This window comes from Odocoileus virginianus, chromosome 7 (assembly GCF_023699985.2).
Source record: "Odocoileus virginianus isolate 20LAN1187 ecotype Illinois chromosome 7, Ovbor_1.2, whole genome shotgun sequence".
NCBI classification, from domain to species: Eukaryota; Metazoa; Chordata; class Mammalia; order Artiodactyla; family Cervidae; genus Odocoileus; species Odocoileus virginianus.
The window spans coordinates 24213223-24240765 of record NC_069680.1 but is presented as its reverse complement, the minus strand read 5'-3'; the positions used below and the strand labels follow the sequence as shown (position 1 = coordinate 24240765).

At 49.5% G+C, this 27543-nt stretch overlaps 1 protein-coding gene and 1 long non-coding RNA gene across 2 annotated transcripts in view; one reads left to right on the top strand and one right to left on the bottom strand.

The window, feature by feature from the left end:
• HTRA1 (HtrA serine peptidase 1) overlaps nucleotides 1-25379 on the bottom strand; it is a 57730-nt gene extending 32351 nt beyond the window's left edge. Inside the window, exon 1 of the mRNA XM_070470342.1 lies at nucleotides 24730-25379. Coding sequence (XP_070326443.1) covers nucleotides 24730-25333 — 604 coding nt within the window. The 5' untranslated portion in view covers nucleotides 25334-25379. The remainder of the gene's footprint in view (nucleotides 1-24729) is intronic.
• On the top strand, nucleotides 13689-19569 carry LOC110140055 (uncharacterized). Its single transcript, XR_002314652.2, has 2 exons — nucleotides 13689-13792; nucleotides 19266-19569. It is a non-coding gene; the product is annotated as an uncharacterized lncRNA (long non-coding RNA).
• Nucleotides 25380-27543: the final 2164 nt, after the last annotated feature.

The following is a 27543-nucleotide window of genomic DNA, read 5'->3' as shown; positions in this document are numbered from 1 at the left end:
CTTTTGTGTGTGTGTGTGATTTTTTTAAAGATATTTTTGATGTAGACCATTTTTCAAAAGTCGTTATTGAATTTGTTACAATATTGCTTCTGTTTTATGTTTTGGGTTTTTGGTTTTTTTTTTTTTTTGGCCCCAAGGCATGTGAGATATTAGCTCCCCAATCAGGGACTGACTGGCACCCCTGCATTGGGAAGTGAAGTCTTAACCACTTGACCGCCAAGGAAGTCTCCTACTTCCACATGTTTTTGACACTGACTTTATGAGCTACTGTGTATGATAAAGTGCTTGGCCAAGTTTGGCATAGCTTAAAAATTAAAAACACCCAAAAGAACTGGTGGAGTTTCTCACTAGGCAGGTCCAGACAGGGTTGAGCACCAATCACCTCTGTAGCACAGCAGAAAAGGAAAGGGAGAGATGAACATGTCCAGAGAACCACCCTCCCACTCAGCAAATGTGTGCATGTCTTGGAGACTCCTAACAAGGCCATCACGGCCACCAGTGCAGAGGCAGTGATCAAAGCAGAGCTGTGTGGTAAGCCGGTTTTTCTGGCTTCGATGTGCACCTCCATTCCCCAGCTTACGAGAGCACCCCATAGCCACTGCAGATCTAGATGAGTGCTGGGTCAGCAGAGCAGCCGAGCCTGAACCGACGCCCAGCTGCACTCTCAGATTCCCTTGGAGCAACCAAGCTGCCCCAGAAGACAAATGTAACTCCCTCTGTGAAGTGAGGGACCTGTTTAATTAGGCCAGAACTGACACCGCAGAAGGTAATGAGGTTGGGAAACCTCAAGCAGAGTCGAGGCCTGGGCCTTCTAGCTGCTCCCTTATCACAGAAAGCTAGAATTGGCTGGCATTCAATAATGGCCAGCCATTTATAGAAAGCTGACAACTCAGAAGCACTAAAGTAAGGTATTATCTACATTCCTGATTAATGTAAAAAAGATAAAAGACAAAAAATGGCCAACATAGGGAGTCAAAGAGGGAGCATCACTACAGATCCTACAGACGTTAAAAGTATAAGGAAATATCATGAACAAAATCATGCACATAAATTCTACAGCTCAGATAAAATGGACAGATTTTTTTAAAGCCATAATCTATCAACACTCACTCAAGATATTGATAACCCAAACAATACTATATCTAGTAAAAAAAAAAATTGTATCTGTAGTTAAAAACCTTTCCACAAAGAAAATGTCAGGCCCATAGGACTTTATTGGTGCATTCTACCAAACATTTAAGAAAAAAACAATACTAACATTTCACAAACTTTCTCCAAAAACAGGAGAAGGAAACTACTGTCTAACTTATTTTATGAACTCAACATTACTCTAATACAAAAGCCAAAGATATTATAAGAAAATTATAGGCTAATATCCAGTATGAACATAAGACTAGTATTAGTTGCTCAGTCATGTCCTACTCTCTGTGACCCCATGGACTGTAGCCCACCAGGTTCCTCTGTCCATGGGATTCTCCAGGCAAGAATACTGGAGTGGGTTGCCACTCCCTTCTCCAGGGGATCTTCCCTATGTAGGGATCAAACCCAGGTCTCCTGCATTATGAGTATTCTTTACCATCTGAGCCACGAGGGAAGCCGAACATAGACTAAATGTGCTTAAATTTTTCAACAAATAGAATTTATCAATATAATAAAAAGGATACCATATCATGACTAAGTGAGGTTTATCCCAGGAAAGGATAAATACAATTGGTGTAACATCTGAAAATCAAGCAATGTAATTCACTATTCAGTTCAGTTCACTCAATCATGCCCGACTCTTTGCAACTCCATGTATTAACATATTAAAAAAGAAAACCTGAACAATCATCTCAATAGATACCAAAAAAAAAAAAAAGACTCTACAAAATTGAACATCCATTCATGATTAAAAAAATAAAGCCAACCTCATCAAACTAGAAATAAAAGAGACTTTCCTCAATTTGACAAAAGGGATCAAAACAAAAATCCCTAAAACTCACACCATACTTCATGGTGAAAAAATAAATGCTATGCAAGAGACACAAGTTCTATCTCTGTGTCTAGAAGATCCCCTGGAGAAGGAAATGGCAAAGTGCTCCAATGTTCTTGCCTGGAAAATTCCATGGACAAGGGAGCCTGGCGGGCTACCGTCCATGGAGTTGCAAAGAATGGGACACGAATGAGTGACTGAGCAAAGCACACCCAGCTAAAAATGAGAACAAGGCAGGGACATCTATTCTTACCACTTCTATTCAATATTTTATTAAAGCCTTAGAATAATTATTAGAAAAAGAAATTTAAAGGCATAGAGATTGGAAAGGAGAACATAGGGCTGTCTTTATTTGCACATGTCATTAAAGGTCTACAAAAAAAAGAACCTATAAATATGCTACCTAGAATAAGCGAGTTTATCACTATCACAGGGTTACAGGTCAATATGTACATTCTATTGTATTTCTAGGCTTTATCAGTAAACAACTGCAAACAACAGTAAACAACTTGAAACAAAATTTCAAAGTATAACACCACCAAAAATATTAAATACTTGGGTGCTGTGCTTAGCCACTCGGTCATGTCCAACTCTTTGAGACCCCATGGACGGTAGCCCACCAGGCTCCTCCATCCATGGAGTTTTCCAGGCGAGAATACTGGAGCAGGTTGCCATTTCCTTCTCTGGGGGATGACTCTGACCCAGAATCGAACTCGTGTCTCTTGCATCTCCTGCACTGGCAGGCAGGTTCTTTACCACTAGCACCACCTGGGAAGCCCATTAAATACTTAGGAAAATGTTTAATAAAATATGTGCAAGCCCTGTACACCGAAAGCTGCAAAGCACTGCTGAAATAAAGAAAACATAAATAAATGGACAGAGACATCATATTTGAGTCAGAAGACTCCCTCTTATTAAGCTATCAATTTTCCCAAAATTGATCTATGGGTTCAACATAGTCCCAATGAGAACTCCAGCAGGAAATTTTGTAGAAACTGACAAGTTATTTCTAAAATTTACATGCAAAGCAGAGAATGCAGGATATCAAAATAATTCTCAAAAAGAGAGGACTGAAAGGTACATTACGTGATTTTATTTCAAACAGAAAAATTTCTAATAACTAGGATTAGCAGAATGATAAGTCATGACATTTTACAAAGACGGAGCTTTCCACTTACCTAGTAAATATTTATCATTACTGATTTTAACACCACCAATGACCCACTAAGAGTAGCCATTTCCTATAGTTCTGAGTTTTAAAATAGATTCCCATCCAAAGATAATAAATGATTCATCTTTCCTCTTTATAAACCCCTAGTCATGCACAAAACTCCACAAATGTTGCTTCCTTGGCACCCTTATCTCTGGGGTTTTACAAGTTAATACTTCTTAACTATTTTCAACAACCTCCTAATAGGAGGAGAGGGAAACACACACATACTGTTGATAAGTTTTAATGATTATTATCAAAATTAGAATAACAGGGAGTTCACTGGTGGTCCAGTGGCTAAGACTCCATGATCTCAATGCTGAGGGCCCAAGTTTGATCCCTGGTCAGGGAACCAAATCCCACATACCTCAACAAAGAGTAACGATCCCCTGTGCCACATCTAAGACTTGGCACAGCCAAATAAATATTTTTGTAAAAAAAAAAATTATTAGAATAACAGACACTTCCATTATAAAGTGTTTAGTGAAAAAAGGTCAGGCAGTAAGTGAAGGATTTGACATACGTTATCACATTGAAGAAAAGTGGCTGCAGTGAAAATGAAAATCACAGTGAGGGGGCTATGAATCAAAGGACAAACTTTTACCTGCATTTCTCTCCAAAGATTTGGCACACAACTGCACATGTGCTTTAAATACATTAAAACATGTGCTTCTTTCATCTTTAAGGCAAAACAGTCAGGTAAAGATAAGGTGTGAAGCAGGAAGCAATCTTTCCAATCCTAATGCATTCATTCTCAAACTCAGCCCAAAGCCACCCCAGAGTACCATGGCAAATTCCCAGGATATTTCACGTTTCCTGGGACAACACTGTTGGACACCTTGAGAACGAGCTCTCAGCAGTTCACAATCTCAAAATCAGACTGCATTATTCTTTCAGCAATTCCGTATGTTTGTCAATCTGGATGTCGGGTGGTGGTGGTCGCTGTGATTAAAAGCCAGCACCATACAAAAACCAATGTTGAATTGGAAATGGGTGGCACTGTCCAATTTGAATCTAATATTTGAAAGGCTGTGTGGCTCCCAGTGAGTGCACATAGATCATATGCATTAATTTTATAAGTAACTGTGGATAGTGACTAATAAAACTAAAATGTCATTTTTCTTTCTTGTTTATTTGGCTGTGCCGGGTCTTAGTTGGGGTACTCAGGATCTTCACAATCTTCTTTGCAGCCTGCTGCATCTTTAGTTGCAGTATGTGGGACCTAGTTCCCCCGAGCAGGGATCAAACCCAAGCTCTCTACACTGAGAGGAGAGTCTTAGCCACTGGACCACCAGGGAAGTCCCTCTTCCTTTTCCTTTTTATGTCAAACGACTACTGTGTTACAAGGACAAAAAAACTTATTAAGTTGTTGGGACCTAACGAAACTGTCAGATCCTTCTTTTGGCCCAGTGTTCAGTCACTCAGTCGTGTCCGACTCTTTGCAACCCCATGGACTGCAGCACGCCAGGCTTCCCTGTCCTTCACCATCTCCTGAAGCTTGCTCAAGTGCATATCCCTTGAGTCGGGGATGACATCCAACCATCTCATTCTCTGTCGCCCCTTCTCCTCCCGCCTTCAATCTTTCCCAGCATCAGGGCCTTTTCCAATGAGGTGGCACTTCGCATCACGTGGCCAAAGTACTGGAGCTTCAGCTTCAGCATCAGTCCTTCTAATGAATATTCAGGGTTGATTTCCTTTAGGATTGACTGGTTTGATCTCCTTGCTGTCCAAGGGACTCTCAAGTCTCCTCCAACAACACAGTTCAAATGCATCAATTCTTCAGCACTCCCTTCTTTACCATCCAACTCTCACAGCCATACATGACTACTAGGAAAAACCATAGCTTTGACTAGGTAGACCTTTGTTGGCAAAGTAATGTCTCTGCTTTTTAATACACTGTCGTAGTTTTTCTTCCAAGAAGCAAGTGTCCTTTAATTTCGTGGCTGCAGTCACCATCTGCAGTGATTTTGGAGCAATTACTAAGACACCCAGTGTGCACAAACCACGAAACTATGGGAACCTCGGCCTGGTCTCCTGGGCTCTCTCCAGTGGATAATGCTGCAGCCCAGCACAGCTACAATAATCAAAGTAGAAGAGGATTTATAGGGAAGGTAGTCAAGGTTTTGGCCTAGAGCCTGCATTTGCCCCATGAGGGCCCTAGCAAAGCACTCAGTTGTTAAAAGCTTCTGGAAAATCTGCAGAAGTGAAATATTTAAACTACAGTTGGTTAAAACCTTGTTTCCTTCCCTCTGTCATCTCCTGTCCTGCTAGAGTGCTATGGACATTCAGGGATATGGCGACAGGGAAAGTACATCTAGGAGGATCATTTTTCTTTGGGTTTAATTAATAAATACATTTATGTGCTTTGAAGTCACTTCTGGGTCTGATTATCTACCCTAGGACAGAAATGGTTTGCAGAAGGACTTCCCTGGCAGTCCAGTGGTTAAGACTCTGTGCTTCCAATGCAGGGGGTTCAGGTTTGATCCCTGGTTAGGGAACTAGGGATCCCACACGCCGGGAGGCCAAAAAATAAAACAAAAATAAATAAAATTTTTAAAAAATAAATAAAAATTTTTTTAAATTTCAAAAAGAGAAGGTTTCCTTGGAGAGACAGGAAGGCCAAGCTGGACTCAAACTCCAGAATGTTCTTTAATGAGAGAAGCACAAAAAGCGCTAAACCCACCCCTGTCTCGAGGCCACAGGCCGGGCAATCACTTCCCAGCTCTCCACTCTGCACTCAGCCTCCCAGGTACATCTCCACACCTCCCAGAGTTTCCTCCTCACTTCCAAAACTTCTAAAAATCCCACTTGTACATTCTAATTCAGGCAGGTCGGTTTTCAATGTCTCCCTTCAATAATTATCACTTGGGGTACATGAACTTACTGCAGGGCTCCCATGGCCACCCCCATCTCATCCACAACTCCCTCCATCACGTGGCTATGAGTCCCCAACTCTATCTCCCAAGATTCCTTAATGCACACTCTTCACATGTGCACACCTCTCATCAAGCCTCCAAAAACACCACGCTCCACCCCACGTCCTGCATTCACACACACGTTTTCCTTCCTGGCCAGCATACAGATTCTTCTCCCCAACAGCAAGTCAAATCCTACCCAGCTTTCAATCTTGGCAATAAATAGCACCAACAATAATACTACTAAACATTTACGGAGTACCTACTATGCATGTGTCAAGCGCAAAGCTAGGCACTGAATACCCGTTATCTCTATTATTCCTGCAAGCCTGCAGGAGGCTGTTACCCCCAATCTACAGAGATGGGGAGACAGAGGATCACAGAAGTCAAGCATGATGCTCAAAGTTTCAGAGCTGGCGAGCGGCAGAGGCGGGAGGCTGACCCCATCTGTCTGGCTGCCTAGCTGGAGCTCTTTGCTCTGCCTCTGCGGTCTTTCACCCAGCCTCCAGCCCCCCGAGGCCCCTGCGGTTGTGGGAACCAGCTTCTCACTTCCAGGCCCGAGAACTCAGAGCCAGGATTTAGGATTAACAAGCCAACCTTCACTTCCAGCAAGAACAATCACGCTTTCCAAATTCTCCACAGGGTTGATAAGTAGGGCTAATTTGGAAAACAGAACGCAGTGTATTCGAGGGAAAAGAAATAAATCCCCCTTTATTCAACAGGAACAGCATGTTCTCAAAATTCAAATCAGTTGCAGGAGCAGATTGGTCAAATCACTGGCATTTTAATGCCCTGTCCCACATTGAGGACCAGCTAGATACTTTGCAGAGCCCAGGGCAAAAGGAAAATGCAGGGACCCTTTGTTTCAAAATTATTAAGAACTCCAGGATGGTTAGCAGAGCATTAAGTCAGGAGTGGGGGTCCTTCTGAATAGATTGCACACCCATGAAGCAGACCCTGCCTATATTCCAACCTCATCTGATTTAAAATCCAAAGTGCTTGTGAAGAACAGAGACGCATCAGTAGGTCCCTGATCTAGAGGTAGCAACCACACAGGGATCTTACTGTGAAGACTAAGAGGTGAATTCTGTCCACAACCAGTGGGCTTGGAAGAGAATCCTGAGCCTGGGCAATGTCTCAGTTTCAGCCCAGGGAGGTGATGAGCAGAGGGAATTGTGCCTGGGGACCTTTTCATGTAACTTGAGATAATGACTTTGGGTGGTTTTAAAGCTGCTTCATCTGTGGTCCTTCATCACCAGCAATAGAAAACTAAGACGGGCAGGAGTGATGGTCTCTAAGACATCCCAACCCTGTGAAAGCTCCAGACAACTAGGGAAATCTACCAAAACTTGAATTAAAGACTACAACAACACTGCTTTGCTATGATGCCACTGCTCAGGACCTGCTGAAGATGATGCCTTCATCTGGCTGCACCTAGGCAGACTCAGCCTGCCTAGGAGCCGAGGAAGCACCCTGTGTGCTGGAAGGCAGGTGTCTATCTCCTATGATCTAAGGTGCCTGGCCCAGTTCACTCTCCATGAGGCAAATTGTGCAACCTCAGGCAAGCCCCTCAAGCCGAAGTTTCCTCCACTGTAAAATATGGAGGCTCAACTGGGGGGCTTCTAAGGTCCCTCCTGGCTCCACAGAGAAAGGGAAGAATTCATTTGTGATTTTTCACCTAATTTCTTCAACTTTAAATGTCAGCAAATATTGTCATGATGCTTCGTGCATGCTCAGTCGTGTCCGATTCTTTGTGATCCTATCAACGTAGCCCGCCAGTCTCCTCTGTTCATGGGATTTTTCAGGCAAGAATACTGGAGTGGGTTGCCATTTCCTCCTCCAGGGGATCTTCCCGACCCAGGGACTGAACCCATGTCTCCTGCGTCTCCTGTATAGTCATGGACTTCCCTGATGGCTCAGTGGGTAAAGAATCTGGCTACAGTGCTAGGAGATACAGGAGACGTGGGTTCAGTCCCTGGGTAGGAAAGATCCTCTTGAGGAAGAAACAGCAACCTACACTAGTGTTCTTGCCTGAAAAATCCCACGGACAGAGGAGCCTGGTGGGCTACAGTCCACGGGATAACAAAGAGTCAGACACGACTGATCACAAGCACACACACACAAAGACAGTCATACTTTAAAAACTACTAATCATAGCACAGCCCGGTCCTGACAACTGACAGCGTGTAGGGGAAAGGAATACCAGATCACCTTACATGTCTCCTGAGAAACCTGTATGCGGGTCAAGAAGCAACAGTTAGAACTGGACCTGGAACAGCTGACTGGTTCAAATTGGGAAAGGAGTATGACAAGGCTATATATTGTCACCTTGCTTCTTTAACTTCTATTTAGAGTAAATCTTGTGAAATGCCAGGTTGGATGAATCACAAGCTGGAATCAAGATTGCCAGGAGAAATATCAACAACCTCAGATATGCATATGATACCACTTTAATGGCAGAAAGTGAAGAGGAACTAAAGAGCCTCTTGATGAGGGTGAAAGATGACAGTGAAAAAGTTGGCTTAAAACTCAACATTCAGAAAACTAAACTCATGGCATCCAGCCCCATCATTTCATGGCAAACAGAAGGGGGAAAAGTGGAATCGGTGACAGATTTTATTTTCTTTGTTTCCAAAATCACTGTAGATGGTGACTGCGGCCATGAAATTTAAAGACATTTGCTCCTTGGAAGGAAAGTTTCAACAAACCTAGACAGCGTATTAAAAAGCAGAGATATCACCTTGCCCACAAAGGTCCATATAGTCAAAGCTATGGTTTCTCTGGTAGTCAGATATAGATGTGAGAATTGGACCATAAAGAAGACTAATCGAGGAAGAAATGATGCTTTCAAATTGCAGTGCTAGAAGACTCTTGAGAGTCCCTTGGACTGAAAGGAAATCAAACCACTCAATCCTAAAGGAAATCAACCCTGACTATTCACTGGAGGGACTGATGCTGATGCTGAAGCTCCAATTCTTTAGCCACCTGAGGCAAAGAACCAACTCATCAGAAAAGACCCTGATGCTGGGAAAGACTGAAGGCAGGAGGAAAAGGGGACGACAGAGGATGAGATGGTTGGATGGCATCACCGACTTGACGGACATGAGTTTGAGCAGAGATAGTGAAGGATAGGGAAGCCTGGCGTGCTGCAGTCCCTGGGGTCCCAAAGTGAGACACGATTCAGTGAGTGAGCACCAGCAAAGGGGGAAGGACAAAATAGGAAGAAAGCAACTCAGACAAAGTGATGACTGGATTCGTCCAGGGTCTACTTGACAAGGGGCTGTGGCAGACCAGTCAGGGCAGCCACTGTCTTGCATGGCTGGCTCTCCTGCACTTGACGCAGTCCCCCGGGCACTTTGGGTCCAGCCTTCTCTTCCTTGAGAGTACCTGGGCATAAGTGATCAAAGTTCTTATTAAGGGAAGGGCACAGATGCATTGTACAGAGGTTGGAAATGAAAGCCAGTGGAAAACCTTTCTGTTTTCATTGGAAGGACCAGGAAGAGTAATTACCCCTGAGATGCCAGCTTGGACCCACCACTGCTCTCTGCCCAGAAGCCTTGGGAAATTTCTCTTGGCCACCAGCAGACACAGCCAGCCAGTCTCCCATAGGCTCAAAAACGGTAAATAAAGGAGCAAGCATAGCAGGCTTGTAGTGGGTGTCAGGGAAAGTTTAAATAGCCTTGGGAACGGCTCAGTTGAGTAAGGGGTCTGGGATGCACTCCTCACCTGTCATCAGCCACCCTCCCACAGTCAAAGCACCCCAAGAGGATGCTCCCCGTAGGAGGTCGAGTCTCTGCAGCCCCATCTTCCAAAGATCAGCCTAGATTCAGGCCTAGAATCCAGTGACCCCTCAGAAAGCATTGCCAGGGGGTGTACGCCCAAGGCTGTCTCCTTCTTCATCTGTACAGGGTCCCAGGGCCACATGTCAACATTTTTTTGTCCCTAGTAGGGTGAGATTAAAAGTAACTACAAAGAGGCTACTTGCTTGGTAAATAAATCCAAGCCCAAGTGTACAGATGACCCCTCATCTCCAGGAGGAAATTATCACTCACACACCATCCACATGGGCCCAGGGGCCCAGTCTCACCGGTCCGGCTCCACTCACTGCTCAGTACCTTTACCACGAGGCCAAGTGGAGCCTGGCAAGGCTGGGAGGGGGTGGGGGACAGGGATGTTGGGCATCGTACTGTCCTGAGCCAAAGGCCCCCAGCTCCTGATGGAGCCAGAACAGACCCAAGAGAGGGAGAGGGCTGCAGGCCACGGCCAGCCGCCGGCACTGTGGAGAGACAGAAGCTGGAAGACTGAGCTTTACCATGAACGGCAAGCCCCGCCACGCTGTCCCCGACATTGGGACTTTGGATGGTGGGCCTCCACACCTCTGGTGGAGCTCAGGCACCCAGGGCCCCAGCTGGACACCTGTGCCAGGTGAGTAGGCGCGTGGAGCCGGGCCGGGAGGCAGGCGGTTAAGTAACCTGACACCGCACAGCTGGGAGAGCGGCTGGTCCACATCCCGGGGAGGCACAAGGATGCTTTTCTCACTGAGCAAAGCTCTCTTTGTGAGGGTGCATGATGGATTGAGCATTACCTCGAGGGGCACAGGAGGAGAAGGGCTGGCCAGCTGAGGGGGAAGAAGGAGCAGCAGGCAGCAGTTAAAGGAGCCGGGGCACCAGAGGAGCTCAGGACACCTCCTCCTCTTCCACTGACCTTGGACTACCTTCCCCCTGAGGGTCAGCAGAGACATTGACTTAAACAGGTTCCTAATGGATAATGACCCAGGATGTGCAAAGGGGCTTGTTGTTTAGTTGCTGAGTTGTATCTGACTCTTTGTGACCCCATGGACTGTAGCCCACCAGACTCCTCCATCCATGGAATTTCCCAGGCAAGAAAACTGGAGTAGGTTGCCATTTCCTTCTCCAGGGGATCCTCCTGGACCAGGGATAGAACTCGTGTCTCCTGCGTTGGCAGGTAGATTGTTTACCGCTGAGCTACCTGGGAAGTCCACAAAGGGGATGGGGCCTCCATTTTGCCAGAGCACTCGCCTGGAGAAGAAAAAAGCATCACCCAGCGAAGATGGCAAAGGTGCCCTGCCAGCCAGACACATTTTCTCCATGTTTCCAGTTTGAACGACTGCATTCTGTCTGCCCCGCTCCATTAGATTCCAAGGACATGTGTCAGCCACGGCTCCAATGCAGAGTCTGGCCCCGCACTGGTCTGGAGCGTGGAGGCAGCAGAGACAGAAGCGAGACCTTGCACATTCCAGGAAATCAGACCCCCATTCTAATCAGTGCTGTGACTGCAAATTCCAGGGCAGAGGGGCCCGTGCGGCTAGGTTTCTCTGAGCCCTGCAGGGAGAACACACAGGAGGGACAGAGAAGCATCACTTGACTGAGGCCGAGGCGGCAGACTAAGGTCTGAGATCCACCCAGAAATCCTGTGCATCATCAGGGCCACTGTCTGCAAACGTTAGGAACCACGCAACAGAAAAGACAAAGCTTTGGAACTGAGGGTCCCAGGCCCAAAGGCCCTCAGCCCCATTCTTGTGAAAAGAAACTGAATATTCACAGGTAGCAACTGGTTTTTGTTTTTGTTTTTTTTTTAAGATTCACAATTCCAGTTTCTCTCTTTTGCAGAGAAATAAAAAGCAAAATGGAGGAGAGTTACGTGTGACCCATTTTTCCGCTCCTACTGAATAAAGGAGGAAGACGGGGCGGAGCCGGGGAGCCTGGCCTCGATTTCCAGCCCGCACTGGCACTTTCAAGGCCTGGCAGCTCCTGGCTTTCCGGCACAGTCTCCCAGACGGCTCAGAGTGGGAAAAGCTCGCCCAACGCCAGACCTCAGGCTGCAAACCCGTCCCCCACCTCCACGTGCCCTGAGAGTGCCTGTCTGCAGGGACTGGGCCGAGGCTGCCACCAAGGATGCTGGGAAAGACTCGGGCAGGTGAAGCGAAGGAGGAGAGAGACAACCCAAACAAGCCGAAGACAGCCTCTCCGGAGGAGGAGGAATGGCTTTCAGGGGGCACCCGGCCAGCTGGCCAGTCAGTCATAAGCAAGGCCCAGTTCTCTGCAGTTTCAACTTTACTGGTAAAAGGTAAAAGGCCTTTTCCAGAACAATGCGTCTATGTTTAAAGGTGCCTGTCATTGATAATTGCTTTTCAGTCTCACTGGCAAAAAAGAAAAAAGTCCTCGCTTGCATACCCACGCTGAATGCTTGGGTTTGCTGGGTATTGTTGCCTTTCATAGGTTTTTTTCTTTTTTCCCTGACCTGTTTGACGTATTAGGAAAAAAAAAAAAGAGTTTCCAATCCATTCCACCGCACAATTTCTTTTTTCAGAAGTCTCCTGAACACCCAGCATGATGTGTCTATTATTATCTTTGGGGAAACGGCTGACTGCTCAGCTCACAAAAACACTATTAACTTTCCTCCTGATAAGCATCTGGCTCCGGTCTTGACCTTCCCAGATTTCTCAGCCCGGTTCTCTTCCTGCTGCAGCTCCTCCTGCTTGTTGTGTCTGAAGTGGCCAAGGCAGTTCAGGCTTCTGCGAAGCCTCCAGCCTCAAGCAGCGGGCTGGGAGGTGACCGGTCTGTCAACGAAGGGCCGGGGACACACTCCTGGGCTGTCAGCAGCCACCCTCCTACAGGCCCTGGTAGAGAAGGGCAGGCCTGGGGCTTGGGGTTAGAAGATGGGAAGGTATGGGGGAAAGGATGTGATGGTGAACCAAGACCCTCCATCCGGGTAGGGACCATCCAGAGAGGTACCCCTCTGCCCATGTGCTGATAAGTACTAGCCTCGAGCTTCCCAGGCGACTCTGTAGTAAAGAATCCGCCTGCCAAGCAGGAAGTGCAAGTTCGATCCCTGGGTCAGGAAGATCCCCCGGAGGAGGGCATGGCAACCCACCCCAGTACTCTTTCCTGGGAAATCCTGCGGACAGAGGACCCTGGCAGGCAACAAAGGGGGTCGCAAAGAGGTGGACATGACTTAGCAACGAATCAGTGAACCGTCCTCCGGTTAAGAGCAGGGTAACTTGTAAAACTGAGACAAAACTCAGAAGAAATCTTTGGCTCAAGTGAGAAGTAAAAAGTGGGTCTTAAGACCTAAGACGAGCCACTTCCCTTCTCTGCGCCTCAGTTACCTCATCAGTAAGACGAGGGGGCTGACTAAGCCATTTCCAACATCCTTTCCAGCTCCCGAAAAAATTATATGATCTAATATATCTGAAAAGTGCATTTCCTGATCTTTCCCTTTCAGTACGTAATTCCCATCCTTATAGAATATTCTTATTTTCCATCTTGGCTTCCTGCAGCCTGTGTTTCAGCTTCTTCTGGGCCGCCTCAGCTGTCTAGACTTTCAAAGTGACGTTTGGGGCTGGGATTAGGGAAACCCTAAACAAGAAGAGGGGATAAAATAAAAGTCTGGCCTTCCTATATTCACACAACAGAATACTATTTGGTCATAAAACAAGGACACCCATAATGTGGATGAACCTTGAAAATATTACAGTGAAAGAAGGTAGTTACAAAGGATTCCATTTATATGGAATGTCCAGAACACGGAAATCCATAGAGACAGAAAGCAGATTCGTGGTTCCGAGGGCAGAATTCTGGGAAGTATGGAGAGACTGCTAATGAGTACTAGGTTGCTTTTCAGAGTGATGAAAGTATTCTAGAATTATACAGTGATGACAGTTGGCACTGCTAGGTAAATATATTGACCTGTCTGCTTTAGAGGGGTGAATTTTATGGTATGTGAATAATATCTCAGTAGAATTGCATAAAAAGGGGGGAAGTCAGTTTCTTTTTACTTCTTTAATGTGGCTACTGGAAAACTGTATTTTATATATGTGGCTCCCGTTGTATTTTGGTTTATGTGTAACCAAACATTCCAGTAAACATATTGTTCATTTTTCCAAACAAGCACAAACAGTCTGGCCTCCTCCTGCATCCTGAACTGAGTTGGCATCCGGGAGACTGAGAGCAGAGAGCCCTGGGCTGGGAGTCCAGGGACTCAGAGCCTCTGTCACATCCTGGCTTGTGACCTTGGGTTTTCACAGCCCCTCGCTGGTCCTGGCCCCTCACGGAAAACACAAATGTTGGACCACACAATCCCCATTAGGTCAGAAAACCCTGGTGGCTCAGACGTAAAGCATCTGCCGGCAATGCAGGAGACCCGGCTTCAATCCCTGGGTCAGGAAGATCCCCTGGAGAAGGAAATGTCAACCCACTCCAGTCCTCTTGCCTGGCAAATTCCATGGATGGAAGAGCCTGGTGGGCTACAGTCCATGGGGTTGCAAAGAGTCGGACACAACTGAGCGACTTCACTTTCTTTTCTTTCACTTTCAGCAGGTAAAATCAAATTTTAAAAGTTCTTATTCTACCCCAAATGTTATTTATCTCCTAAAAGCAGTCGACTTGGGAATAAAAGTCACATAAAGACAGACCAGGTAATTTACTGACGAAGCAGAGTGACTGGTTTAGTACCATTGATTCCATTTATCCTGATGGATTTCTTTGGGGACAGTTTCTTCCTGGTTGCCCCAGCTTTCAGTGATTTAGGAGATTGTTAATTCTATAGCCAACGGCAATGTATATGGGTATATCCCCTCGAAAATAATTTGGCAACGTACACATGGGCCATAAAAACTCTTACCCTTTCATCCAGTCATTGTGCTTTTTAGTATCTATCCCCAAAGAATAACCAGATACAAAAAGCCATAAACACAAAAATGTTTGGTTTGGGGAAAACATGGCCCAAATGAACACAAAAAGGACTTGCTAACCAGATGATGATAACGCTCAGGACAGAAATGATGAAGCTGCTGGAATAACAGTGGAATCCTAGATATTTTTTATTCTTTTCTTTTTGATGTGATTAAAGTATAACTTCCAAAAACTGGCATAGTGTAATATGCCATCAAAGCAGTTCCCATGATGTCTAAGCAGCATGGTGAAGAGAAATTAAAAAGAGCCTTTATGCTGAGAGAGGAAAATCTTAGTATATTCGTCCCCAAGAAAATCAAACCACAGCATAAAAGATATTGAAGCATCTCAGCCCTGACTTATCTGGCATGTCCACTATGATATTTATACTGACTTTTTTCTTTTTAGCAGGAGGACTGTAATTATGGTTCAAGGGCATTAATAGGTGCTTAGAACTCTTGAGAGGAGAAGTCAGTCATTATATGGATAGCCTTTTGATCATCTTCCAATCCAAGCAGATTATTTTTGACGGGGGTGGAGGAAGCTTTCTTTAGCATCATTTTGTAATGAGACTAAATGAAAGTGCCCACTGTCTCCCTGCCTCATGGAAATGGTGTGCATGGACCCCAGCCTCTCCCAAACAGCCCCCTGATTTAGCAGGAAGGGACAGCTGAGGAGGGAAGGGATCCAGTGTGGAACCCACACCGGCCCACCACCCTCCTGCCCCGGTGAGCTAAGCAGCTTGTGAGAGTCATGTTTCCTTTGGATGCCCCTCTCTAAAGTGAAGGGTTGGGCTATGGGACCTTCGAGAACCTTCCACACTCAGATTTCGAGCTCTGGGATTCTGACCACAAGCCAACTGGTGGTTCTAACCAGTCAACAGCGCCTCTGCAGGAAAGGAGGTGTGTTTGTCCACAGGATCCCAGAAAACATGAAAGTGGAGAGCTGATGAGGTTAGAGATGGGTCGCGGAAGGGGTGTGCACACAGTTGCATGTGTCAGAGGATGGAGGAGACAGCACTAGGAGACAGCAGTTCTGAGCTCCAGAAAAGACCCCAGAGACATTAACACCTATCTTTCAGGAACCAATAGACCAAGCAGGCAGGAAATCAGTAAGGATGCATTTGACCCAAACGGCATTATCAATCCACTAGACCTAAACGATGTTTACAAAACACTCCATCCAACAACACCAGAAAATTCTGCTGCTCACGTGGCCCGTTCATCAAGAGACACCAGAGAACACGTTCTGGACCAGAGAACACATCCTAACCAATTTAAAAGAACAGAAATCACGCAGAGTATGTTCTTAGACCACAGAGAAACTGAACCAGAAATCAATAACAGAAGGCGAGCCGGAAAATCCCCAAGGGTTTGGAGATTAAATAACATGCTTCTAAGTAACACGTAAGTCAAAGATGTCTCAAGAATAGTTGGGAAATGAGGCAGACTGGGGTTCAAATTCTGGCTCCTCTTCCCTCTCCTGAGGAGCCCTGGAGAGTTATCACTCACTTCTCGGAGCCTCATCTACTGCTCAGCTGGACAATGAGATTACACTCCTCTCTCCCTGGGTGGTGATGAGGGATGCACGAGGTGGGTCCATGACACCAAGAGCACAGTACCCAGCTCCCAGGAAGCACTCAGCTCCCAGGAAGCACCCAGCAGTGGGAGCTCTCCTGGTCATGGTTCCATCCACAGCACCTGGTTGTCCAGGAGAATACTGACCCTTCTCCCCTCTCCCCCCAGGCTAGCTCAGTCTCTGCCAGAGAGAAGCACTTGTGACTGCCGAGTGCCAAGCCTTCGCTCCTCTGTATCCAGTTGGCAGCCATAGGCCTGGGCAACCCCAGCTGGCAAAACCCTCTGTGTCCATCCATCCCCACCAAGTGGTGACGACCACTTGGAATACTGGCCACAAAGAGAGGGCTCTCCTAGTCACGGGGTGTGAGATGACTCAACTGTTGGATGATCGAGTAAAACCTCGCCTGAGACTGTGTGCAAGGGAACTCTACTGCAGATCTTGCCAAACTCGGAGGGAAAAAAAATTCATCAGGCAGACAGGCCTACCGTCTTCTTCTCGAGATCAGATTGCACAATTAACGAGAAAGATGTTTCCTGAGGTTTGAAAATATTGCACAAGGCTCTGACTCATTAAGACAGAGCTTATTCAAATTTGAAAACTATCGCAAATTCCAGCCACAACAATGTGCCCTCTGAAACCACTATGTGCCCAAGGAGATATAATTATCTCCTGACGAGGGACCAGCTGCTGTCACGTGATGCTGGGTAGGACTGCTTTTATGGCAAGTGCTGACATGACAGTTTATACCAGGGATCTAAAACAATAGGCCACCCATGGACTCTCAAACTTATTTATTTTTTCCTTGAGATATGACAAATTTTTCCTCAAAAGGAATTCCCGAAGCATGGAAAACAAACCAAGCATCAATCAAGAGGGTCTCAGGGTTTCTATGCACTGCTCTGTCCTGGGCATCACAAACCCTAGGAAGGGTGAACCAGATGACATTTGGAAAATTCCAGCTGTTCCAGACAGGCGTCTCTTCAGTCCAGAGAAGTCACAAGCTTCTTAGGTGATGCAGACAATGACTGGGGGATTCAAAGGGTGACAGGCAAGGTGGTGTCTGAGTCCTTCCGCCCAGAGAAGCTTTTCTAACATGTTTGTTTGCAAACTCCAAGTCAGCCTCCAGGACACAGGCCTGGCGTCACCCTCCTCCTCTGTGATGCCTCCTTTAACCCACCCACACCCCTTATCCCCAGGAAGACATCAAGACAGCACTACCTCCACTGAGCTGACTCCTTCTTGGCTATCGCTGTGATAATGATGACGATGATAATTATGACAACTAACACAGACCCAGTTCTAGTAATGCACTAGGTATGGTCCTAAGCACTGAGGGCATAAAATTAGCTGCTTCCATCTTTCAACAATCCCATGACATAGGTATGTACGCAACATTATTTTCATTATGATTTTACTGATGAAGAAAATGAAACTGAGAGAGTCTGTCACAGAAGAGACATCATCCCTTTAGAAAGTGGTGATCTGACTCAAGAGAGTTCCAGAAAAACATCTATGTCAGCTTCATTGACTACGCTAAAGTCTTTGACCGTGTGGATCACAACAAACTGTGGACAATTCTTCAAGAGATGGGAATACCAGACCACCTTACCTGCCTCCTGAGAAATCTGTATGCAGGTCAAGAAGCAAACAGTTAGAACCGGACATGGAATAACAGACTGGTTCCAAATTGGGAAAGGAGTACGTCAAGGCTGTATATTGTCACCCTGCTTATTTAACTTATGTGGAGAGTACATCATGTGAAATGGCAGGCTGGGTGAAGCACAAGCTGGAATCAAGATTGCCTGGAGAAATATCAATCACCTCAGACATGCAGATGACACCATCCATATGGCAGAAAGCAAAGAGGAACTGAAGAGCCTCTTGATGAAAGGTAAAGAGGAGAGTGAAAAAGCTGAACTGAAATTCAACATTCAAAAAATTAAGATCATGGCATCCAGTCCCATCACTTCATGGCAACAGATGGGGAAACAATGGAAACAGTGACAGACTTTATTTTCTTGGGCTCCAAAATCACTGCAGATGGTGACTGCAGCCATAAAATTAAAAGACTCTTGCTGCTTGAAAGAAAAGCTATGACAAATCTAGACAGCATATTAAAAAGCAAAGACATCACTTTGCTGACATAGGTCCATCTAGTCAAAGCTATGGTTTTTCCAGTAGTCATGTATGAATGTGAGAGTTGAACCATAAAGAAAGCTGAGCACTGAAGAATTGATGCTTTTAAACTGTAGTGCTGGAGAAGACTCTTGAGAGTCCCTTGGACTGCAAGGAGATCCAACCAGTCCACCCTAAAGGAGATCAGTCCTGAATATTCATCGGAAGGACTGATGCTGAAGCTGAAGTTCCAATTCTTTGGCCACCTTATGAGAAAAACTGACTCATTAGAAAAGTCCCTGAAGCTGGGAAAGGTTGACGGCAGGAGGAGAATGGGTTGACAGAGGATGAGATGGTTGAATGGCATCGTCGACTCAATGGACATGAATTTGAGCAAACTCTGGGAGCTGGTGATGGACAGGGAAGCCTGGCGTGCTGCAGTCTATGGGGTCACAAAGAGTTGGACACAACCGAGCAACTGAACTGATCAGGCTCCTTAAGCTGGGTGTGATACGACCTACTGCAAACTCCTTGACATCATGGACTATCCTGCCTTAACCTACCTCTGACTCCTTCTACCTGGACCTTTTAAGTACACAGTAGGTGTTCAATAAATGCTCTGAATGAACTTAGAACTCACGTCATTAATTCCAAAAGCTGAAATCTGAGCCCTTCCAGCAGCAACAGACATGCCTCTTCAATGGAAGCCTTTTGGAAAAGCATGTGGGATGGCTACACTTCTCAATTTCTCTGCTGACATCAATTTTCTTTCTTTTTAATAGCAGGGTAGATGGGGAAGGAAAGAGAAAGACTCAGGGGGGATCTTGCTCCAGAGGACACCTGCAGCCCAGCCTGGGAGCCCCCGGGAAGCAGGGAGGACCAGCAGGTTCAATGCAGCTCACCTCCTGCGTCTAGACGAGTCTCCACACTGGTCACTGGGGAACGGCCGCAGCCGGCACAAAGCTGCAGTCCAAGGCCACCAGGCCCTAGATGGGCTACAGGCATCAACGCCCACCTTGGCTTTAACTCTCCATAACTTAAGAAAAAGAAATAACTCTTGAAGAAGTCACTCCAGGCTTTAAAACAGGGATGTGTGTGTGTGTCCGACTCTTTGTGACCTCATGGTAGCCCGCCAGGCTCCTCTGTCCCCGGCATTCTCCAGGCAAGAATACTAGAGTGGGTTGCCATTTCCTCCTCCAAGGGATCGTCCCGACCCAGAGATCGAACCCATGTCCCTTGCATCTCCTGCATTAGCAGGCAGATTCCTTACCACTGTGCCACCCGGGAAGCCCCCCAAGCAGGGATGATGTTACCATAATTCTTCAGAGAGAGAATCATATGCCATTCCAGCCAGAAAACCCCTCAGGGATCACTGGTCCAATTCCCTCACTGATGAGGCTTCGCGAGGTCAGAGGCCGGTCACCTGGGCAGGTAACAGCCTAGGCAGGGGTCAGAGCCAGGCTTGGCCCACCAGTCCTTCCACCCGAGTTGGCCTTCCAAGGAACCCTCCCTCACCCACTGCCAAGCTTGATCTCTTCTTCAAACTAAGCCTGACCAGGGCTATTTATTCACTTAAAATAAAAGCTCATGGAAAGTCTGATTTCTCAATCCAAGGCATGAAACGATGTCCAGGATTGTACAACTGCTCGTGGACTCAGAGTCCAGCACCGCCGTCCTGAGGCTGTCGGACGTCTGACCACAGTTAGCTCATGGTCCTGCCGTAATCACTCACTAAATACAGTTATTTTAAGCGCTAATGCAACCTATTTACGGCTCCTCTGCATGGAACGAAGTTACTCAAACGCTTGGCTTCTAGACACTTGGCTTACCAATTTTATGAAACCTTAATATTTTAACTATTTGGTGGCTCAGACAGTAAAGAATCTGCCTGCAATGAGGGAGGCCTGGGTTCGACCCCGTGTTGGGAAGATCCCCTGGAGGAGGGCATGGCAACCCACTCCAGTATTCTTGCCTGGAGAATCCCCATGGACAGAGGAGCCTGGTGGGCTACAGGCCATGGGGTCACAAAGAGCTGGACATGACTGAGTGACCAAGCACAGCACAGCAAGACCAACAGAGAGCCAAAGAAGATGACCAACCAGCGTGAGCAAAGCCCTTATAAATTACTTCTAAGCCGGTGGTGGCTCTTCACCAGGAGTGCGTGGCCAGCCTCCCCCAGAAGCCCTTCCTTGTCAGGCCTTGGGTGGGACCGAGATGGGGAGTCCCTGAGCTTCGAGATCTCTGGGCTCGGGGCTGCTGTTTGAGGCAGGGGTGGGGTGCTTTCCTGGACTGTGCACGAGGAGGAGAAAAAAGATTAGGCTTCTGATACTTGGGGAGTCTTTTTGGGCCTCTTTCCTGGCTTCCTGTCCATTTTTCAGCAGAGACCGGTCAGAGATCCTGGCTAGTTTTTTGCAATGTCTGGGACTCCAAAGAAGCTTTTCTCTGCCCAAGAACAGTCTGGGGCCCAGGGCTTTGGTTTGGAAATATCTCTAGTACAGCTCCTTCTGTGCTTTTTTTTTTTTTTTCCTCCAGCAAGAGCTGCCTTAATGGCATCTGGGGGTAACCATGTCCTCCAACGGCTGTGCTGGTGGAGCGAGCGCCGTGACGTGTCCTGTGTTTCATCTCAAGGCCACGGCCATCTGGAGCTCTGTTTATTCCAGCTATTCGCTTCAGCTTAGCTGGGGTTGGCTTATAATCTCGGTTTCTCTGTCAATAGCACAGAGTGATTATGAATGGGCTGTGGACCAGATGCTCGGGTTCAAGTCCTGGGCAAGGCACAGCTCTGTGACTCTGCTCCCAGCTGTCACCCCGGGAGGATGACACCACACCCCTCATGGGGTTGCTGGGAAGATCAAATGGGCTGGCACAGGGCTGGCACAGAACAAGCACGAAATATATGTCAGCCCTTCTTATCAGATTATTATTACTTGCAATCTCTCTCTTTCTTTTTTTGTAATCCCCTGATCAGTGTAGAGTTTCTGCTTTAAACTAATCCAATCAGCTCCTGGTGGAAGACAGCAGCTCTCTAATCTCTGGTATAACTGTACACTTTCCCAGCCAAACCTTGACAGCAGCGTTGATTTCTGAAATAGATGATGCGCCCTCATGTCCAGAACCATGATTAGAGACCCTCTCCAAAGTCTTTGTGAAGCAGCTCATAGATGAAAGTGCTCTCTTTTCAGGGCTGGTGCACTGGGATGACCCTGAGGGATGGGATGGGGAGGGAGGTGGGTGGGGGATTCAGGATGGGGAACACATGTACATCCATGGCTGATTTATGTCAATGTATGGCAAAAACCACTACAATATTGCAAAGTAATTAGCCTCCGATTAAAATAAATAAATTTAAAAAATAAAAAATTTTTTAAAAGTGCTCTCTTTTGAATGGGGACATATCCCACCATCCAAAGATCCTCCGCGACTCCCACAGGCTGCTCAGCAGCCCCCCTCACCTCCCCTGCCCTCTCTCTCTCCACCCCAGTCAAACCCTCCTTCTGATCCCAGGACTGGCAGAGCCGCTCCTGCCCAGGGAGCTCCTTCCCCACATCCTCACGAGGCTCGCTCCAACTCCAGGCTGCAAGTCCAATGACGCCTCCTCCAAAAGACCTCCCACGGCCACTCCAGCTAAAGGAACGCTCCGGCCACGCCTCGGAGCCAGAGCCAGCGGCCAATGCACCGCACTGAACAATGACGTCAGGTGACCTGCTCATGGGCAAGGCTTCGACTGAATGAAGCCTTGGCTCCCAGGCTCCTGTCCTCAGAGGTACCTCTGGAAAGTCAGCGGCAGTAGGCTGGATGCAGGGATCGGTGGGGGGCGGGGGGGGGGGGAGCAGGGGGAGCAGAGAAGGGCAGCAAAAGCAAAACCTTTCATTGAGGAAAGAAAGACTGGGTGGCCGTGGATTTCCAGTACCTCTGGTTTCTTCTTCCATTCATTTGTTCATTCAACATCCTCCCCACACACACATCTGCCAGGTGCCTCCCAAGTGCCCAGTAGACACACACACACACACTCAGTGCCGGATGCACCGTGGAGCTCAGTAAATATTTGCAGAAAGGAAGGACAGGGGAGAGCCGCTCTGCTCCCTCTGTCTCTCTCTCCTCTCACCACGCTCGTCCTCCTGGGTCCGTCCCCTCTCTGGCTCCCCACGGAGCCTGCTGCGGGCCTGCTGGCCAGCGGCAGACGACCTGCTCCCCGCACACACACAGGGTGCCTCTCCATGACTCCGCCAACTCCAAAACTTGCTAAGTGACTCCACCTCGCTGGCCATCAGTCTGGGACTCCAACAGTGCCAGTTACTCAGGACCCTACGCCATGAGACCACAAACAGTAACAGCTGACTTGTTTTTGACAAAAAAAAAAAAAAAAAAAAAAACATGCAATGTGCTTTTTTAAAGTCCTCACCTCACACCCAAATTATGGCATGCATCATGCCTCCGCGCCCCGGTGTGGTCTGCTTTCCACCGCGAGCTTCATCCTACCCAGCTTTTTTGTTTTGTTTTGTTGTTGTGAGCTGCCTGGCTCAGGAACATCTGAGAACACAACCCAGCCCGTCCCCTCTGGCCCTGGGACTCTGCGCCACCAGCCTGGGTCACTCCGATGCCTCCCCAGCCACACCAATCTACTCATCAAACAAGGCTGGGCTCAGCCTGCCCCCTCTCCCCACTCCACTTGGGACACACTTCGGGGCCTCCCCAAACTTCCTTTCCCCTCCCCGACGTCTGTTCCCCAGCCCAGTAAAGCATTGGGTTGTTTCTGAATAAGGCTGTCTGGGTTCAAATTCCAGCTGAGTGACCTTGGACATGTAATTTACCCTTAGTTGGCCCACCTGTCAAATGGAAATGACTTCCCTCCTCTTGAGGCTGTGAAGGCCAAGTGTGGTCGCACGTGTAACATACCTGGCCCAGGGACTGGGGCGCCAAGTGGGCACCCAATACACATCCGTTGTGGTGCCCAAACCCAGACTGGGCAGGTTCACTTCCCTCTGGAATAGTCTCCTCCACCCTCTAACTAGGCTGTTTCCCGAGGGCGGAGGTTCTGCGTTTTACCTGTATGGCTCTGGAACCCTCCTCCCCAGGCTGGTTAGCCTATGCCAAGGGGGAGGTGGGGGGAGGCTCCGGGTTGGTCCTAGACCGTTTGCCTACCCAGAAAACCTAGCCTAGCTCCCCGGGGCTGGGCTCCCGTCTTCCCGTCTCCATGCACTGCCCGCGGTCAGGAGCCAGCCTTCAGGCTGAGGGCATGTGCCCTGCCAAGCAGGGCTGGCCCGTCCCCACACCACTGGATTGGCCGGAGCTGAACTCAGCATTGTTTTTCCACATGGTCTCTGGGACTGGAGAGAAGCATCCTTCGGGAAGGTCCCGCGAGAGAGTCAGAGGCTGGCTCCACCCTTCGCTCCCCTCACCCCCGCCTCCTCGGCCAGGACGGGTCTTACTGATACAGAAAAGATGCTTCAGGAGGGAGAAAGCTACACTTTTCCCTCACTCCTAACGCGCTCCCCTCACCCCTGCCTCTGCCTTTTCCCGGATCCACGGGCAGCTTATTCAAAAAGAGCCACTTTCATTTTTGTACGGCTGGCTCAAAACCCAGGAAGCGAGGCTGGCATCAGTGCCCGCTACGCCTCCTTAAACCGGTGCTAGACCGGGAAACCCTGGGGCGGGGAGAAACCGGGGAGCCTGAAGGGCATGGCCACCTCTTTCAAATAAAAAGTTAAAAGTTCTCAACCAGGAGATCGCTAATGTGAAACATGAACCCTGTTCATCTTAAGGGGGTGGGGGGGGTGGATGAAGAGAAGGAAGGGAAAGCCACAGAAACGAGACTTGGTGGTCCCAACGCCCGGGGCTCACTCAGCACTGGACACTCTTCCCAGCCCCGAACTTCTCAACCCTCTTTATGCCCACATTCCCGTCCTGTTTGTCCCCCAGGCCCTGGAGCGGTGTGGTTCCCCGCGGGGCAATCAGCAGGCGGCCATGGGCTGGAGGCCCCGGCACCGGGTTCCCCGGGGGGGTGGGGCGGTCTTCGGGATAGAGCAGGGCCATGGACCGCCACGCGCGGAACCGACCTTGCGCTGGGCGCAAAGCTCCGTTCCGAGGCAGCCCGCGGATCGCTACCACCCCGGGGGTCGGTGCCCGCCTCTCCCAGCCAGTGGGTGCCCCCGGAAGACCCAAACAAAGCTTCGCGGCCCCTCTCCCGGCCCGTCCGTTCCTCGGGGCCGGGATGTCACGACCTGGGAGCTCCCGGAGCCCCGGTACCTTGGCCGCAGGCGCCGCGCTGCAGGACGATGACCGGAGGCTGATGCAGCCGCTCGGAGCGACGGCTGGCGGCGCGCAGCTGGCACAGGTTGGCGTAGGTTTTGGCGTCGCTGCCGCACACCGGCTCGTTGCTGGCGCACACGCAGAGGCCAGATTGCGCTCGCCGCCGTACCGTGGCCGAGGCTGGCACTCCGAAGGGCACCACGCACTGCAGCCCCTCGCCGCAGGGACCCTCTTGCAGGCCGCACTCGGCCCCCTCGGGCGCGCCGCACACCTCGCAGCAGCCACAAGCGTCGCGGACGCGGCCGCCCTCGCAGGATCCCGGCGGCGGGGCGCAGCGCGCAGGGTCGCAGCGCTCCGGACACCCGGCGGCGCCCGGCGCCGAGCGTCCGGCCCGGGCCGGCTGCGCCGAGGCGGACGCCGGGAGCAGCAGCAGCAGCAGCAGCAGCGGCGGTGGGAGGAACGGGGCGCGCGGGGACTGCATGGCGACTCCGACGGCGGCGGCGGCGGCGGCGGGCTGGGCGAGGGCCGGAGAGCGGCGCCGGGCAGAGCGCGGGAGGGACTCGGTACGAGCGAGTGCGCGCGGCCGCGCGGCCCAGCCCATTGGCCTCGCGGCGGTGACGAGCCGCCTTGGGGACGGGCACTGCGCCCGGGAGGGGGGCCGACCGGATGGCGGGGGGTGGGGGGGCGGTGCGGGCGGGAGGGGGGCAGGCGGGCGAACCGGGGACCGCCCGCGGCGGGGCAGGGCGGGCGCTGCGGGGCTCGTGGGCGCGGGCGAGCGGGCGGGGCGGCGCGCGGGTGGGTCCGCCGGCTCGCGGGGCTGTGCTTCCCGGTCTCCGCTTCCCACGTATCCGCTTCTCGCGGCTTTCTCCGCTGCCACTTGGGACCTTAAAATCAAACAGAGGCTTCGCACAGGGGAACCCGCGCGGGGCCGGCGCGCGAGCGCCCGGGAAAGTTCCCGCAAACTGACGAGTTGGGGACCCGCCCGGCCGCGGGAGGGGCCGTGGCTCAGACCCCGGGCCAGGTCACGCGCTCCAGGGCAGGGAGGCGAACATCTCTCTGGAACTGAGCCCCGCGCTCAGCACGCGCGACCGTGACCGTGGACACCCCCCAGCGAAGAAGGCGGGGCCCGCGGGGCTGGCACAAAGTCAGCGCCCATACCCGCCGACAAGCGAAAAATGCAGAGAACAGAAATAGTTAGAATATAGTCATTAGAGTCATTTCAAAAGTTACGGGTGGGATGCGTGCTTGTGGCTGCCCAGAAGGGCTCGGGAAGGAGACGCGACAGGCTGCGGGGTGCGGCGGTTGGGGTGGGGGGCGGTGGTCGGTGAGGGGCTGTGTACTGTTTGAATCTTTCACCACGTGCCTGATTCCCTCCAAACGCTATTAAATAAAAGAGCTCGCCTTTGATCCCCCACTCGAGAGTCTTTGGTGCATATCATTTGGGACTGAAGTTAATCTAGGCGTGGCCAGGAGGAGCAGGGGCGACCCTGGAGGTGGTGCCCGTGCCTGGGCGGTGCCAGGCCCACAGATGGGCAAAGCTGGCACCGAAGGATCCGGGAGGAGGAGGGGTCCCGCAGCCCTGAGCCAGGGCAGAGGCGCCCAGGGGTGACTGGGTGGGCACTGGGCTGGCCTTAGAGGGAAGGTAGTGGTGGAGGCTTAGCGACTTTTTGCTGTTCTCCTATATTTCGTTGTTCCCTTGGGTACCGGGTACTTTTCCAACAAAAATTGTTTAAATGTAAAATCCAAATATGTACAACTTCCCCCCACCTCAAAGCACCTCCCAAATGTGAGACATGTTAGCGTCCAGGGTCCAGAGGGGTCCCTGGGCCCAAGAAACTGGCCAGCAGGAGGTCCACATCCTGGAGCATGACAAGATGTTTTGGCCTTGTCCTGAGTGTCTGGACCCCAGGGCAATATTTCCTAAAGTCAGGACCTCACCTTGTGTGAAGGGAGGCCTGCGCTCATAATTGACTCAGCCCTGGATTTGGGGGGCAAGGGGTGAAAGATACCTGATTAGAGGCCCCAAGTGCTCAACTGGATGAGATTACCCACAAAAGAGGAGTTGGCCTGGTGTCACAGAGGAATAATATGCAAATCCATCAGGAAATGAAAAGACTCTCCCCACTGTAGCCCAGCTAGCAGACGAGATAAACAGGCCCGCCGTGGTGAAGAGACTGGTGAAAACTTCTTTTCATCCAATACTTGTATTTTACAGATGAGAAAACTGGAGGCCAGAAAGGGTAAGTGACTCCCAGGTCACGCAAGTTGGGAGTGATGGAGCCACCACACTTTCTAAACAGGCCGTCCTGTCCGTTGGCCGCATCCTCCATCCTCCAGCCAAGTAGCCAGGCTGCAGAGTGAACCAGCTGATTCAAAGCAAAACATGACCACCACTTATCCAAGCTCCTTCCTGGTCAGAGAATAAGTCCCTGAGTGTCTCACTGAGTTCCCATCACCCTCTCCCGCCGATTCTTCACTCCATTCCCCCCACTGCATATATTTTGCTCCCCCAGTGCTGAATAACTTGCATTTTCTGGAACATACCTTCCTGTTTAAGGTATCTCTGCCTTAGCTCGAGCTCTCCTCTCTGTCTGAAGCATCGTTCCTCCCCTCCCAGGGTAAGTTAGCATGACCTAGTGAAGCAGGCGGGAGCCATGTCATCTGATGGGCTTGAATTCAGAATCCCAGTCTGGCCCTTAATTCTGTAACTTTCTGCAAGTTGGATCTCAGGGACGTTCACCAGGAAAATGGCAGTGACCTTGGGTCTCCCTGGAGGAACTAATCGAAGTGTGTTTTCAGCAATGGAACAAC